Consider the following 15771-nt stretch of genomic DNA (forward strand, 5'->3'; position numbering starts at 1 on the left):
TGACACCAAGCCCCGTGGCACCAGCTCCCCGCTACGCCCACACTCACCCTCACAGCCACTGGGCGTCACCTCGGCAAAAGGGCTGTCGCAGCTATTGCACTGGCGCCCGATGACCCCGGGCCGGCAGTGGCACCGGCCCGTCTCCTTGTCACAGGAGCGCGAGGTGGAGCCCACGGGGTAGCAGTCGCAAGGCAGGCAGGTGTCGCTACCTTTGGGGCGGTAATGGAAGTCCTGGGGGGAGACGGGGACAGCCATCAGACAGCCCATCGGGACAGCAGCCAAGGCTGGCGCCTGGGGAACTGCTGGAGCCAAGGCAGAGAAGGACCAGGCTCTCCCAATTTGCAACCACCCCCACTGCCCCCATCATCACCGTGCTGGGGCAGGAGGGCCCCACAGAAGAACTGAGCAGGGATCCAGCCCAGAGGTGGGCACACAAAGCAGGGCCTGGGCAGCTGCCAGGCCTTTGGATGGGACAAGGAACAGCATCAAGGACGAGCAGGGATCCAGGCAAGCCATGGGCCACGTCCCCATGGGCACAGCTGCCCCTCACCTTGCAGTGGCACTGCCCGTTGGTTTTATTGCAGTCGGGGTCAAAGCCCTTGTTCACATCACAGTTACAGGGCCCACAGGTGGGGTTCCCCCACCAGCCCTTCGGACACTGCTGGTCCATCCTAGGGAGAGAAACACCTCCGCTGTTACAACCACCAAATCCCCCAGGCCTTCTCCTCCCACCAGCCCAGCTGCTCAGCAGCTCCAAGGAGCCGGGTGGCACTGAGAAGTCCCTGGTCACATAGCCGGGATGAGAGGGCAGCACAGAGCCAGGTACAGAGGCCATGGCCCTGCCCTGTGCTCCGCAACTCACCTGTGCTCGCAGTACTGCCCGAAAAAGTTCCCTCCACACTCGCACACATAGCCCAGGGGTGAGCCTGGCTTGCGGCGACACACCGACTTGTTCTTGCAGGGGTTGAGGTGACACACATCCACACAGTCCCCTCCATAGTACCCTGAGGTGTGGACAGAGAGCACTGTGTAAAGGAAGCACCTTCCCCCTGAGAGGGGCCAGAGCACCAAGGAGTGGATTCAGCGGGCTCAGGAGGGATTTTGTTCCCCACAAAAACTAATGAGTGTCTGGTGGGGATTTCTGGGCCCAGGACTTGCCCAAGGGGTAGGCAGGAGAGTAGTCACAGGCTAGGAGGGAGCCACAGAGGGAGAGGAGAAGACAGGTGTGGAGAGCAAAGGGGTGGCAGGGGGCTGCAGGCCCTACCTGGCTGGCAGACGCAGGAGTAGCTCTGCCACTCGTCCTTGCAGATACTGTTGGCCGGGCAGGGACTGGAGTCACAGGGGCTTGGCACGCTGCAGCCAGCCTCTACCCGCAGGGCATGGCTGGGCTTGGGCAGCGCGGTCCCGGTGATGCTGTCACCCAGTCGCACACCCTGCAATGCAGATGACAAATTCACGGTGAAGCCAAGACACACACGCGAGGCTCCAGTCCTCCTGCCCCCCCACAAACCCCCAGGGGCAGCCACCTGCCATCACCCCTGCTGCATTGATTTATGGCTGCCCCACGGCACCTCGGAGCCCTGAATGCTCAGAGGGAGAGTGTCACCAGCAGGATGGACACTGGCAGCAGCTGCCAGGCTTGTGTTTCCACCTCTCCATGTAACAGACCCGCTGGAAAGGGAAGGCTCATAGCAATGGACTTACCTGTATGCAGCCCCTCAGCCCGTTCTGCACCTCGCCAGATCCCAGGACTCCCCCCACATGCAGGTGTTTCACCTTCAGGCCATGCAGTTCATTTCCAACAACCACCGTGTCCTGTAGAAGGACAGGGAGTAATATGGGGTAACTGGCATCAGCCCTGCCCCAGCCCTGTCCCTCTCCTGCCCCAGCCCTCTCTGAGGGTGCAGAGGCCCAGCCCGGCCCGTGTATGCCAAGCATCCTCCACAGTTTCTGTTCTGGTGCCGGGGTCTCAAGCAGCACTTACCTGGTAGAGCCCAAAGTCCAGGGTGAGAGTGATGACGTAGCGTGAGTCTCGCCCACTGCGGACATCCCGCAGCTCCAGCTGGAGGTCGTGCCATCTCCCATCGCTGAGCCGCAGCTGGTCCAGGAGGAGGCTGGTGCTGCGGCCGGACCCCCTGCTCACCATGAAGGAGAGCAGGCCCCCAGCCAGCTGCAGAGAGGGAGCCAGCAATGGCAGCAGTGAGCGAAGGCCTCGCCAACTCTGGCTGCCTCCAGCCTACCCTCCCTCTGAGCTCTGAGCATGGGGAGGGAAACCCAGCCCTGCTAAACACCTCTCCCCATGACCACCCTCTCCTTGGGCTGGAGTCAACATGGAGGGCAGGGTTCTGCTCTCCTGGGGCGGACAGCAAGAGAGGCTGGGGCACAGTGCTGCGGCTGAGGCTGTGGCCCTACCTGGCAGAGCAGGGTGGTATACTGGCCGGCATGGGCCTGCAGAAGCACCCCATCCGGCTGGCGCGTCCGAAATGCCAGCCCCAGGTACCACGGCACTGAGATCTTCACATCTGTCTTGAAGTCCCAGGTCAGGACGCTGTTGCCCTGGAAATAGTGGGGCTGGGGCACAGTGCTGCGGCTGAGGCTGTGGCCCTACCTGGCAGAGCAGGGTGGTATACTGGCCGGCATGGGCCTGCAGAAGCACCCCATCCGGCTGGCGCGTCCGAAATGCCAGCCCCAGGTACCACGGCACTGAGATCTTCACATCTGTCTTGAAGTCCCAGGTCAGGACGCTGTTGCCCTGGAAATAGTGGGCATGGTGCATGGCTGGAAAGGAAAGTGGAGGTGAAAAGGGATGGGCACTACACAGGGAGCACTAGATGCAGGGACAACAGAGCTAGTTCATCTCACAGGGACCCCTTACCCTACTTCCACAGCAAACCCAGCACAGTCTTGCCCGCACCCACCCTGCCCACAACCAGCAGTGCCCGCTCACTCACGGTGGCGGCAGTCTTTGCCCCCGAAGCCAACAGGACAGAGGCAGGAGTAGGTCCCCCAGCTGACAGAACAGGTGCCGCCATTCTTGCAGGGGCTGGAGTCACAGAACGTGTGCTTGGCATGGCAGCCTAGAGGTATCAAAGTCACCCATATCAGACTTGACCTGCTCACTACCTCCCTCCAGCCCACATGGAGAGACACCAATGCCCCCCAGGCCTTTCCCTGGCTGCCAGAGGGGCAAGCCCAGCCACTCAGCCTCTCAGCACAGACCCTGCCTGCTCAGGGATGAGGATCAAGGCTGTTGCTCCTCCTTATGCCAGAAGAAAGACACTGCGGAGCTGGACTGACTACCTAGCATCTCCCAGACAAGCCAGCTCTGCAGGCTCTGCACTTGGGATCAGGGGATGTTCCCAGAACATTAGCTGGGATGGGGACTGGCTCATTTAGGGGGATTTGGAGGCCCCCTTCCCCGATGGAAAGCTGTTCAGCTCCAGCTGTGCCACCACACTGCTGTTACAGCCCAGCAGTGCTGCTGCATGAGAATGAGGGGCAATTCCCAGGGCAGGGGCTGGCAGGAGCAGAGGCACTGGTACCTGCAGCAGTTCCGTTGTTGGCAATGTAGGAGGCCAGGTCGATGCGTTTGCTGTCAATGTACAGGTCTCTCATGCATCCCACAAAGTCCCGGTGAGTAACAGGGAAGTTTTCCGGCAAGTTGGGGACCCCTCCGAGGAGCAATGGACCTGTGAGGTCCAGGGACCTGCAAGGACAGAAGCCCAGGGCTTCAAGAGCCACAGCGACCTCAGGCCAGACAGCTGGGTCCCCAGCGCAAGGGGCTGGGAAGCAGAAATCCCCAGGGACACACACAGCCGAGCCCCCTGGAACTACAGCTGTCCCAGATGTGAAGAGCTGACTCTGCAGGGGACCCAGGTGCCCTGCTACTCTCCCCACACAGTCCCTGAGGAACTCACTTCTTCGAGCTGGTCTGCACACCCTCTGCAGCACAGGAGTAGTTCCCAATTTCACTGCCAAACTGCAGGGCCACTGAGGCGTCACATTCATCCACTGTCAAGATGGCCACCTTGTCCTTGGAGGGGCCCTGCACCACCCCCAGGGCGCTGACCTTGGGCTGAAACCAAACGCAGGGTATTAGCAGCACACATGCCCCCAGACCCAGACACCCAAGGGCTCGCACGACAGCAAGGAAAGGGCCTAAGCATGGCCCAGGCACCGCTGCACTGCTGGAGCGTGAGCAAAGCAGGAGGGACATCTGCAGGAGGGACATCTCTGGACAAGCCCAGAAAGCAGCACCAGAGATGGATACGGGCAAGGACACTGCCACCTCCAAGTGTGGTCCTGAGGGTCAATCTCCCCCTGCACCTGGCTGTCTGCTCCACTACACCCATCCCCAAGGGCTGAAAACTACCTCTACCTTCTCTCCACAGCCTCCCTCATGGGGCAGAGCCGGAGAACAGGAAAACCAGAACCACTTGGTCATGCCTCGCAGGGAGAGAGACCCATGCATGTGGGGGTACAGCTGGGGCGCACGTACCTTGTTGTAGTAGCGGAGCTGCAGCGTGTGCCACTGCCCATCACTCACACCCCCCGGCAGGTAGGGGCTCACCACTGTGCTGGACTCTCCTGTGGGGACAGGGATCATAGAATCATAGAATGGTTTGGGTTGGAAGGGACTTTAAAGATCATCTAGTTCCACCCCCCCTGCCAGGGGCAGGGACACCTTCCACTAGACCAGGTTGCTCAAAGCCCCATCCAACCTGGCCTTGAACACTTCCAGGAATGGGGTATCCACAACTTCTCTGGGCAACCTGTTCCAGTGCCTCACCACCCTCACAGTGAAGATTTCTTCTTTATATCTAATCTAAGTCTACCCTCTTTCAGTTTAAAGCCATTACCCCTTGTCCTTTCACTACACGCCCTTGTAAAAAGTCCCTCTCCAGCCTTCTTGTAGGCCCCGTTCAGGTACTGGAAGGCTGCGATAAGGTCTTCTCGGAGCTTCTCTTCTCCAGGCTGAACAACCCCAACTCTCTCAGCCTGTCTTCATAGGAGAGGTGCTCCAGCCCTCTGATCATCTTCGTGGCCCTCCTCTGGACTCGCTCCAACAGGTCCATGTCCTTCTTATGTGGACTTTAAAGATCATCTAGTTCCAACCCCCCTGCCATGGGCAGGGACACCTTCCACTAGACCAGGTTGCTCAAAGCCCCATCCAACCTGGCCTTGAACACTTCCAGGAATGGGGTATCCACAACTTCTCTGGGCAACCTGTTCCAGTGCCTCACTACCCTCACAGTGAAGAATTTCTTCCTTATATCTAATCTAAGTCTACCCTCTTTCAGTTTAAAGCCATTACCCCTTGTCCTTTCACTACACGCCCTTGTAAAAAGTCCCTCTCCAGCTTTCTTGTAGGCCCCTTCAGGTACTGGAAGGCTGCTATAAGGTCTCCCCGCAGCCTTCTCTTCTGCAGGCTGAACAACCCCAACTCTCTCAGCCCGTCTTCATAGGAGAGGTGCTCCAGCCCTCTGATCATCTGTGTGGCCCTCTTCTGGACTCGATCCAACAGGGATGATGGCACGCTGAGGGAAGCTGGACAGCCCTTGGACGTGCCCATCCCCCTGCAGGCACCAAGCCCTCCACACTGCCAACAGCCTTATGCAGGGATGGAGAAGGGCTTCAGAGAGACAAGCTTGGCACGCCAGCCCCTGTCTGCTGCAGCCTTGTGGCAGGAGCAGGGCAGGGGAATCACAACCCTGGGACTGGCAGTCAGCACCCTGGGATGGCTCCTCTGTCCAGGCTGACTGCCAGGGTGCCCTGGCACCATGCAGCCGGCCCCTTGCCAGCCACTCGCTGCTGGGCCTTGCCCTGAGGAGACCAGCGCAGCCAGAGCAGCAGCAGGATGGCCAGCAGGCGCTGCGTGCAGGGGAGAGGGGAGGAGCACTGGACACAGGACGGGAGGGAAGCCCCAGTTGTTAACACGAGGGCCCAGTGCTCCTGGCAGCTGATCCTGACACCCCTTGGGGCAGGCAGGATGGGTGCAGAATGGGCACAAGGCAGCAGGGATGAGACCGACAGGATAGTGAACACCCTCCCAAGAGGTTCCTCTTCTCCAGACTGGCTCATGGCAAGGCAGGAGATGAAGCTCCTGATGACATAATGGGGCAGAACGGCAGGGGAGACCTCAAAAGGGTTTCTCCCAGTTTGTGCTCACAACCCCCCTGCTGCACTTGCACTCCTAAGCCTAGGGAGGGTTCTGAGACACACACCCGTCCTCTGTGCCATCCACTGACGCTCACCAACACCTCTCTCAACCCCGTCTCCCTTAGCATGGGCTCCATCCAGGGCAGCACCCCGCTCTCCCCGCTCAGCGCAGGCCTTCTCGCAGCTCCCATGGCACAAATCCCGCGACAGACAGGGCCGAGCCTACCTGTGGAGTATTTCAGCTGGACCTGCCCCTGGATGATCTCCACCGCCAGGAAGTCGTGCCTCTCGTTCAGGCGCCCATTGTAGAGCAGGAGGCCGCTGGGCTCCACAGTGCTGAACCTGGGGTAAGGGAGGAAGCGGGAGGGCAGGGTGCGCACAAGAAGCACGCGGAGATCTCTGCTCTCCCGTGGCACACACCAGCATCCCGGCACAGGGACAAGGTGAGACCTGGCCCTGGCCCCGAGTGCAAGCCCAGCTGAGAAGGGGCTGGGAGCTTGATCCAGCGGATGCTTTGGGAGCATGGGAGGGCCTGGCATGGGGGCAGAGAGCTGGCAGCAGGGAAGGGCAGAGGCACTGAAGGAAGGGACAAGCTGATGCCAGGGGAGACTTGCCAGTGCAGATGCAGAGCCCTTTGGCTAAAGGCGCAAGGGCAGCCCCATGGCAAGGCAAAGCCAGTAACGCAGGGGTCTGGAGAGCACCAGCGAGTCCCTGGACAGGCCCAGGGTGCACAAGAGCCACCAGAGTGGGGCCTGGCTGCAGTGTCTAGCGGAGGAGGGAGAGGACTCACGAGAGGGTGAGGGTGAGGTGGAAGCGCTGGCGCAGGCCCCGGAACATGACGAAGGATCGCGGTGGGAAGGAGCGTGTGGACACCTCGCAGAAGGGTGTCTCGAAGCCACCCGCCGGGCACTGGCAGCGAAAGCCCCCATCGGAGCCGTTGGTGCAGGTGCCGCCATTGCGGCACACGCCGGGCACACAGCGCCCCGAGCGGCTGTCCACTTCGCAGTTCTCTCCTGGGGGGAGCGAGAGGGAGGCTTGGGACACGTCCCGGCTCAGGGGCACGCACGCAGCAGCCACCCATCCACTCCTTGCCCCGGGGGTGCAGACCTCAGCCCAAGTTTGGGGCAAGGCAGCCAAGGGGCAGGAGTTTGTGGGGCGGCTGGGGGCAGGCGAAGCATGTAACAACCCAGGTGTCACCCAGGTGTTCCCCACAGCAGCCAGCAAGCTAGCTACCGCTGCCAGCCCTGCAGCCCGAGCCCCTGGGCTGGATGGGATGACAGCTCTGGCTGAAGGGGCAAGTTTGGACCCAGGATGGCATGGGAATGGGACAGGAGGAGACTGGCCACAGCTGGGCTGCATGGTCCTAAGGGTGGAGAGGCAAGGACAAGCCAGGGAAGTCCTGGTGATGCTGAGAGTGCCTCCTTGCACACAGCCACTGCACAAGCCTGGGACAGGCATTGCAGTCCTGGTTCTGGGGTGTGGGGACAGCCCAGCACCACTGAGCTCCCCTGCCAATAGTTATGAAAGTCTCACCCACAGCACCAGGAGCCTCCTAACCCTGCGGGCAGGCTCTGACGTAGGAGCAAAAGCCAAGCGGAAACCAGCCAGATGAGGGACACCGAATATCCTTGCACCTTGCTGGCATTGTTAACGGGGATGCCCCAAGCCAGCTCAGCAGTGCAGTGCAGGGAGTCTGGCCAGCCCCTTTTCCCGTGCTGTCCCCACAGCATGCAGGGAACCGCTCAGCTGCAGTCTTACGCCCCGGGCCCTGCTTCCATTACTTGCTCCATGGCACACAAGGAGGATGGGGAGACAGCATGAAGTGACAGGGAAATGAGCTCATTAACCCTTCTGCTAATGGCTGTTCACGCTTCAAATGCTGGGGGTTAATTACCACTGACTCTGCTTATCTCACCAGGAGCCACAGACAGCAGAGCGGCTCCAAGGTAGCCATCTGCTGCCACGCTCCCTCCCGGTGGGGAGGGCAAAGCAAGGGCTCCCTCCCCAGTAGCCACTGGCCACCTTCCCTCACCTCCAGGTTGCCTGTGTCCGGGCACAGGTCTCCACAGCCTGTCAAGGACTTGGGGCAACAAGACACTGGCCAACCCAGGGATTCCCCCTGGCTAGGACCAGATCTGCCTGGATCGTACCCTGCCCAGTGGGGCAGCTAGGCCCAGCCTCCCCTTCCATTTTCAGTGGGCAGCAGCTCACCCACCACGCGTGGGCTACACACCTCTGCCAGACCAGCTGAAGACTGGCACGGGCTGAAACCAGCACCTCCAATGGTCCCAGAGCCCATCGCCCCACTGGCATGGGGCAGGGCCGAGGAGCCTCCTGTGCCCCAGCCTGGCAGGGTCCAACCTGGTCTTCCTGCTCTGTGAAAAAGGCTGGGAAGTGGTGGCCAGGGTCCCCAAAAGCCCTCCATGCCACCCGCCTAGAAGACAGACTTCTGTGGCAACCTCAGCCCTGTGCATTCAGTGCCATGGAAACACGGAGAGCCAGGAGCAGAGCCGGACCTCTGCAGGAAAAGAGGGGCTCTGCCACCTGCCACCCTGCTGGGAAGAGCATCCCACCATGGTGACAGCAACGCCAAGGGACCTGCTCACCCATCCCCCTGCAGCCCCCAGCTCCGGGCACTCACCGCTGAAGTGCTGGCGGCAAACGCATGTGTATCCCCCCTCCTTGCGGGTGCAGATCCCACCATTCAGGCAGGGGTTGGAGTAGCAGAGGTTGATCTCCGTTTCGCAGTAGTCCCCAGTGAAGCCCTGCGGGCAGCGGCACCGCAGGCCAGTGATGGGGTGGATGGGCCGAAAGAGGGTGGAGGGGGATGCGATGAAGGGGGCCGAGCTGTCGAACTTGAGGACAGAGATGCACTTCATGTAGTTCTGGCAGGGCTCCCGCAGGCAGACGTTGTCATCAAAGGGCAGCACCTCCAGCATGGAGGCGCCTGTCAGCGCCATGCGCTTCATGTACAGCTGCTCCTGCAGCTCCTCTGAGCTGAAGTAGCGCCCGCCCCGCGGTGCCAGGGCCGAGAAGCTGACGTTGAGCACCGTGCCGCCCACGTCCGTGTCATTCTGGATGTTGAAAATGAAGACATCCTCCTTGGGCGTCGCGAGCACGGTGGCCACCCCTTCCAGGAAGGTGGACAGCAGCGGGGAGAGGAAGCGCTCTTGCCACATGTTCTCCAGCCGCACCGTGATGCTGTTAGCCAACATGTCCTCCGTGATGATGATCACCCGCAGGACGCACTGGGCTGTCACGCTGTGGATCCCATCTGTGGGAGGGAACAGGGACACGCTGCAGGTCTTTGCCTACTGCTTGGAGGGTCTCCTCCCTCCCAACCCAGGGCAGAGCTCTGCACCTCAGTGCAGCCCCCAAAAGGCCCGAGTCCTTGGCTAAGAAAGCTTGGAGCCACAGCCCTGGGGGCCAGCAGGGTGCCACCTGGGCTAGAGGGGGAGCGGTCGGTGTGGCTGCACCTTCTCCCTCCCCTCAGGCTCTCCACTGAGACAACTCTCAGGTTTCCTCCCAGTCCTGGATTTCGGCAGCAAACTGAGCTCTCAGGAACAAAGATGCTGGTGAGATTTGGGCAGAAGGAAGTCCCAGCAGGAGGCTGGGCAGGGCCTGGGGTGTTTTGCTTCGTCGCCCTGTCTGCCTCCCCCACACTCTCTTTCCCTGTGCTCTCCTCCTGCCGTTTCCTTCCTCTCTCCTCCAGGGTCCCCAAGGCTTTTGTGCCGGTCTCCCTGCTTCCCCCCTTCTCACCATCTGCTCCACATCTCTTCCTCCCTCGGCCCATCTCCGGTTTGTTTAATTCTCTTTAATCTTTATTTTCTTTGGAAACAAACTCCCTCCCCTTGGGACCCCGCACCACACGAGCGATCTCCCAGGCATGAACACAAGAGTGTGCATGCACACTCAGAGCGTGCCAGCCTGCCCTCTCCCAGGACCCTAGCTGTTAGCAGCATCTCACCCCCACGTTAGGCACACTCACGCGCCAGCAGCTCAGGCTGCAGGGGCGCAGGCAGCGCAGCACCAGCCTGCACAGGCAACGGTGCAGCTCCCACCACAGCACCCATCCTAGCAGCTATGCGATTTGGGACCCCCTGCCTCACCCCACTACCTTGGAAGGTCATACCCTGCTGCAAATTAGGAAATACTGGCCAAGATGGGAGCTGGACAGACAGACAGATGTGACCACGTTCCGAATTCCTCCAGGAAACCCTGCTGCAAGCACAGGCAGGCACACAGCATCCCTCCCATTGGGACGCAGACTGTAATTACCCCAGCTGGGGACCTGCCAGGCAGCAAGCCCCATACCTTGCTCAGATAAAACTCCTACTAGTCCCTTCCAGAGCACAAGTGCCCCAGCCCATTCCCCAGCTTCACAACTTTACACTGCCCAAATGCAAGCTGCCTGGCCCTTTGCTGGGCCTGTCGCTCTTCCCCCTCTCTGCCCAGGCAGAAGTTTGGGCAGTGGTTTTATTTTTCAGTTATTAACTCTCCTTTCCATGTGACCCCACTCAGTGGCTTTGCCAGTAGGTATCCCACAAAGCAGCCTGCCAAGGTCCCCCTTGCTCAGGCCACGCCGGGCACCTTTGCTAGCAGCTTTGGCCAGAGCACCCAGGAAGGGGAGAAGCCTGCCTGATGTTCCAGGACACCTCCTCTCTCCCCCAGCCCCCCCTGAAGGCAGAGCCAGCCTTCAGCATCACGAGGCAAGGATTGCGCCTACATCTGTGGTCCCAGAAATGCTTGACGAGGCTCACCAAGAGCCTCACTGCTCTGGTGAAATGGGACAACCCATCTTCCAGCCCATTACCAGCACGCCAATGCTAATGCCCCGTGGGTGTCAGCAGCACATGGCTGTCACCTGCTCTTCCCATCTCCCACCCCACATCTACCAGAGAGCCCCAAATCCCCACATTTCCTTGGAAACCTGGCTCTCCATCATCATCCCAAGACGTTTACATCAGAACATGTCAGTGGTGACCCCCAGGACTATCCCTGGGCACCAAGCCGTGCTGTAACATCCCCCACACATGACCGATAAGTGGCAAACACAAGCCACCCCCTTCCCCTGGGGACGGTGGGTTCAGCCCGTGCACCCCCATAGGCAAGGCCACCTGAACGATGAGCAAGGGGTTTTCTGGGATGTTCCCCTTTCCCCGTCGGCCATGCTGACCCCTGGCAGGTAAATCAGCTCCACAGAGACAGCCTTGTGCATCGTCTCCTGGGCATCTGCATCAGGTTCAACACTCTGGCCTCCAGTTTAAACACTGTCATGGGAGATAGGCTTGTGAAAAGGTAGGCAGGAGGGCTGAGCTCACTTCAGGGGAAGAGCAGTTAAAGCAAATATCCCCCAGCACCGCCGAGGGCAGCCCCCCCTCTGCCTTGCCCCAGCCCTCACCCATCCCCCAGCACATGCTGGCATGGGCAAATCAGACACCCAGTGCTGGGCTGCTCACGCTCTGCCCCTTCGCCTCGCAGCCAGAAAGCTGAAGGACAAGCCCTCAGTGGCTCTGGCTGTTCACAACCCAACAGGCAGCCATGCGGGTTATAACCAAGCACACTGGTGTGACCACCCCATCAGCAGGACCCTGCACCAAAGGTGCCACAGTTCAGTCTTGCCTGCAGTGGCCCTGGAGGGACCACGGTGCATTACCAGTGTGAACACAGGAGAGCTGCTCGTTTGCTCACACACTGTAATCTCTGTCCCTCTCTCAGCCCGGGTTTGACACCATGTTGTGTTGCGCAGAGCAGGGAGGGGACCCACAATCTTTGGGGTGATCCCATCCTCAGCCATGCGAAGGTGCAGCGCAGCCCCGTGCCGCCACATCTCCCCTGCCCGTTCTTCCAAGTGCGACATAACTGTGCGGCAACATCTGTGCACAGATGTAACCTGGGGTCAAATGAGCACCACTACCAGGGCGTGTAGGACAGACTAACAGACCAGTCTGTCACCACCAGGCAGCCCTGGCCAGACCGTGCCAAGGCCACACATGAAACGAGCCTGGCAAACTCAGCCAGACCCTGCTCAGCACCGCTCCATTTCCTGCAACCCAGTGCAATGTGGCAGGAGGAGCAGCAGGCTTCCTGGCACCCTGGTTAGCCCCAGCCCCGCCGAGGGCCAGGCGGTGTAAACACCAGCCCCCCGTCCCCTGCCCATGTCCCAGCTCCAAGCCTCACATGCAAAGCTGCCTTTACTGTTCCTCTCTCCCTGTGGCTGCCGTGCTGCAAAGCCTTTTGATTTCCCTCAGCCCCGTTTGAAGTTCACAGTGCAGGAGGATTTAAAGATTGAAATGTCTCCTTTTTTACCCCCCTCTCTCTCTTCTACTCTTCAGAAGGTGAAAGCTTTCTGGCGACCCTGCAAATTCCCACGCAAGCACCAGCCTGCGTGCTGGGGCTGGTGCTCTGGAGATAAGGCTCACATTGGGCTGGGGGAGCAGCAGCGCCAGTACAGTCACCCAGGAGCTAATCTCCTGGAGGAAAGGGGGTTGCTTCTCTCTGAAATCAAACTGCTCGCGCCCCATATGGAAGCAAGGTGAGAAACCACCCCCATGTGACACCCTGCTGGCTCTGACATGGAAGGCAGCATAAGCAGCGGCTACCAAACAGCTCCATCTAGCACCTGGCTGGACGTGCCAGGGGATTTAGAGCTGCCTGGGCTCAGCGCAAGGAACTGGCATCATCACCTGCATCTTCTGAGGCACCTTCTCTCTGCAAGAGGCTCATGGGCTGCCGAGAGCACCCAGCCCTAGGGAGGCAAGAGTGAGGGGAAAGCCACAAGTGTGGCTCAACCGTGCTTGGCATAAGATGCTCCCCAAGCCACCAGCAGCCAGGCATCCCTCCCCGAGGGACCATCTGGTGAGGCAGCACCCTGGGAAGCCACCACTTTGACACCAGCTCCCTTCTCAGCAGGAATAAGGCAGGGTGGCCCCAGCCCGTCGCCACACCATGTCCCCACTCCTTCTCCTCTCCCTTTTTCCCCTCCTTGCAGTTTGCCCCTCCGGCCAAGGCGAGTGTGAGCTCGGTTCAAGCCCAGCTGCCTCCCGCTCTCCTCTCTCCAGCTCATGGTTCACCCAGAAGCAGCCGCGAGGCCCGGCGGACAGCTCTCGCTCTCAAGAGCTTACTTGGGGCTGCTCAGCGCCCAGTAACAGGCTGGCAGACATCCGCCAGATTTATGGCTGTTATTAGGCCTTGGCTGATGCGATGCTGAGTCCTGGAGCAGGCCAGAGGCCAGCAACGCCTCCCAGGAGCAAGGAAGCCATGGCTGGGGAAGGAGGTGGGCTGCAGGGTGCCCGATGCCTTTGGCATTGCCCAGCCCACAGCAGGAAAGTCCAAGCACCCCTTTCGCGGTTCCCCACAGCAATGCGGAGCCAGCCCTGGCCCCACAGCCCTCCTTGGTAAGCTCCCCCATAACATGCTGTCCCACCTCAGCATTACACCCAGGGCTGCCTGCCCCCTCGGCTCCATGCAAGGGGAAGCAGATGGTTAAGAGAATGACCTGCTGCAAATGGGGGGGAAAAAAAAAAGCTACCAAAAGAAAGCCCAAAGCTGGCTGGAGGCACTGACCCCCCTGGGAGGCATTTTAATCACGAATGCTCAGCCTTTCTGATTAAATCCTGTGGCTGGAGAGCTGGTGCCTGGTGAATATTCATGCAGCAGAGCGAGGAGCCCTGGAAACATGATACAGGGAAAGGTGCAGGGAGAAGGGACGTGAGGGGCTCTAACCCTCGTGCTGGGCAGAACCGGGGCATCATGTTTGCACTTCCAAAACTGACAATTACCAGCTTCAAAAGCAGCAAAGCTACCAAAAGAAGAGCTCCAGCTGGAGAGCGGGATGGGCAGCAGACTCCTCCAGGGGGGCTGCACTGTCAGCCTGGGAATGGAGCTCCAGGCCTGCACTGGAAACCTCTTGGGGGGAGCAGGGCTGCCGACCACTGCCCAACAGTCTCCTGGGTCTGCCAGGGCAAGAGCCCATCTCTCCCATCCCCCTGTGCTGCCAGAGGCTCTCCAGATCCCCGGGTAGCACCCCAGCCCGCCATGGGGCATGAGGCATGGGCTCTAGCAAACACTCCCACCCCAAGAGCCTCGGAGTCACTAGCAGAGGTTCCCCTTCCCCTGCAGCAAACATTTTGGCCTTCAACCTCCCAGGGAGCTCCAGGGATCAGGAAGACGGCAGCTCAGTTCAAACAGCCTCCCTGACCCAGGAGGGGACGCACCCCTGTCCCTCACTTGGGAGGGCCAGGAGCTCAGAAATAGGCTCCGGTGCATCACCACCTGTCCTCTTCTGAGCGGCAGAGCCAGTGTCCGAGACAGCGAAAGCCACTGCTCTGACTGCAACACCCCGAGCAGCCACCCCAGAGATAGTGAGGATGGTTTGGGGACAGACAGGGGCAGCTTTCACATTTGCAGCTGAGGAGCAGTAAAACACCTCCAGATAGAGAAGCCAGGAAAGGAGGAGACAGGTATGACTAAGATGAACATTCCTCACCACTTCTGAAGGGCTTTGGCAGACCTCTCAAAATTTTGATGATACTTGACAGGTTAAGAGATCTCAGAAGTAAATCAGACTCCCCTCACCCAGCACAGAGTATGAATGTCACTATTCCAGTAGCTCTAAAGACAGGGACTAAAATACAATAACCAAGAAGACTCCAAAAGTGTTCCCTAACCAAGAACGGAAATCCTTAAGTCTCCCACCCTAACTTTGTGGTCAGAACCTCCAGCTGTGATGGACCTAGCAGGGGAGGAAGCTCCTGAGAGTAGGCTCCTCAAGACAGGAGAGGCATGCAAGTTGTGAAAGGCCAGGGCAGCCCTGGGACCCTTACCCAGCTTGAAAAGATGGCTCCAATGTGTTCAGACATAGGAGTCAGGACAAACGTGCTCTAGCAGGGTCTTCCCTGTCAGGCTGGGATTTTAGGCAAGACATCTTGGACAAATGGGTCCCCTCACCAGGGCAAGCTCCTGGCATGCAGGCCGAGGGGAGCTGTGTACCAAGAGCTCAAGCGGAACAGGGGCAACGCAGCAGCCACAGCTGAGCGCAGCTGAGCCTCCACCCTTGCCACCAGCCCAGCAGCCTGGCCCGGTGAAACCAGCCTGGAATGGTTTAAAGTCAACACAACATCAGTCTCCTACAATGCCTCGATCTCACACTGTGCTGCTGGCCACGGACACAGCCCCACCAGCCCACTGTCTTGCACCCTCAGTGGCCAAGAGCTGTTTTTAGCAGCCATAGGTGCCCACACGTCTGCAAAGAGCTGGGGTCAGTTTTGAGGCTGTCAGTCCCCCTGGAAAGGCACTGGTTTGTGATGGCCCAAATCTTCCCTGCCTCCTAGAAGGGGCTGAGCTGAGAACACACACAGCTCACAGGCCGGCAGAAGGGCCCCTTGCCCTGTGATTTAGGAGGATCCAGCCTCCCTCAAAGGGACCATAAAGCTCACAGGCAGGCAGGGAAGCTGCTCCCTCCTCAGATGCTGACCCTTGGGGCACCCACCCAGGTGCTATTGTTGCCTTCCTGCAGGAAGAAGGTGCTCCGGCACGGCGCTGCGCCCGGGCAAACAATGCAGCCGAGTCTGAATGTCCTGGCCGCCAGCTCTGCAAACCCACCCACCCACC

At 59.9% G+C, this 15771-nt stretch overlaps 1 protein-coding gene across 1 annotated transcript in view; it reads right to left on the reverse strand.

Moving 5' to 3' along the window:
• Window positions 1-15771, reverse strand: part of CELSR3 (cadherin EGF LAG seven-pass G-type receptor 3) — a gene marked incomplete at its 5' end in the record, with an annotated part of 49680 nt that overhangs the window by 28809 nt on the left and 5100 nt on the right. Inside the window, 14 exons of the mRNA XM_019473433.1 lie at window positions 48-231; window positions 551-671; window positions 863-1004; window positions 1265-1433; window positions 1705-1815; window positions 1985-2170; window positions 2609-2778; window positions 2952-3077; window positions 3543-3706; window positions 3918-4075; window positions 4499-4587; window positions 6386-6501; window positions 6950-7172; window positions 8801-9433. Coding sequence (XP_019328978.1) covers window positions 48-231; window positions 551-671; window positions 863-1004; window positions 1265-1433; window positions 1705-1815; window positions 1985-2170; window positions 2609-2778; window positions 2952-3077; window positions 3543-3706; window positions 3918-4075; window positions 4499-4587; window positions 6386-6501; window positions 6950-7172; window positions 8801-9433 — 2592 coding nt within the window. The remainder of the gene's footprint in view (window positions 1-47; window positions 232-550; window positions 672-862; window positions 1005-1264; window positions 1434-1704; window positions 1816-1984; window positions 2171-2608; window positions 2779-2951; window positions 3078-3542; window positions 3707-3917; window positions 4076-4498; window positions 4588-6385; window positions 6502-6949; window positions 7173-8800; window positions 9434-15771) is intronic.

Source organism: Aptenodytes forsteri, unplaced genomic scaffold (assembly GCF_000699145.1).
Source record: "Aptenodytes forsteri isolate BGI_AS27 unplaced genomic scaffold, ASM69914v1 Scaffold53, whole genome shotgun sequence".
Classification (NCBI taxonomy): domain Eukaryota; kingdom Metazoa; phylum Chordata; class Aves; order Sphenisciformes; family Spheniscidae; genus Aptenodytes; species Aptenodytes forsteri.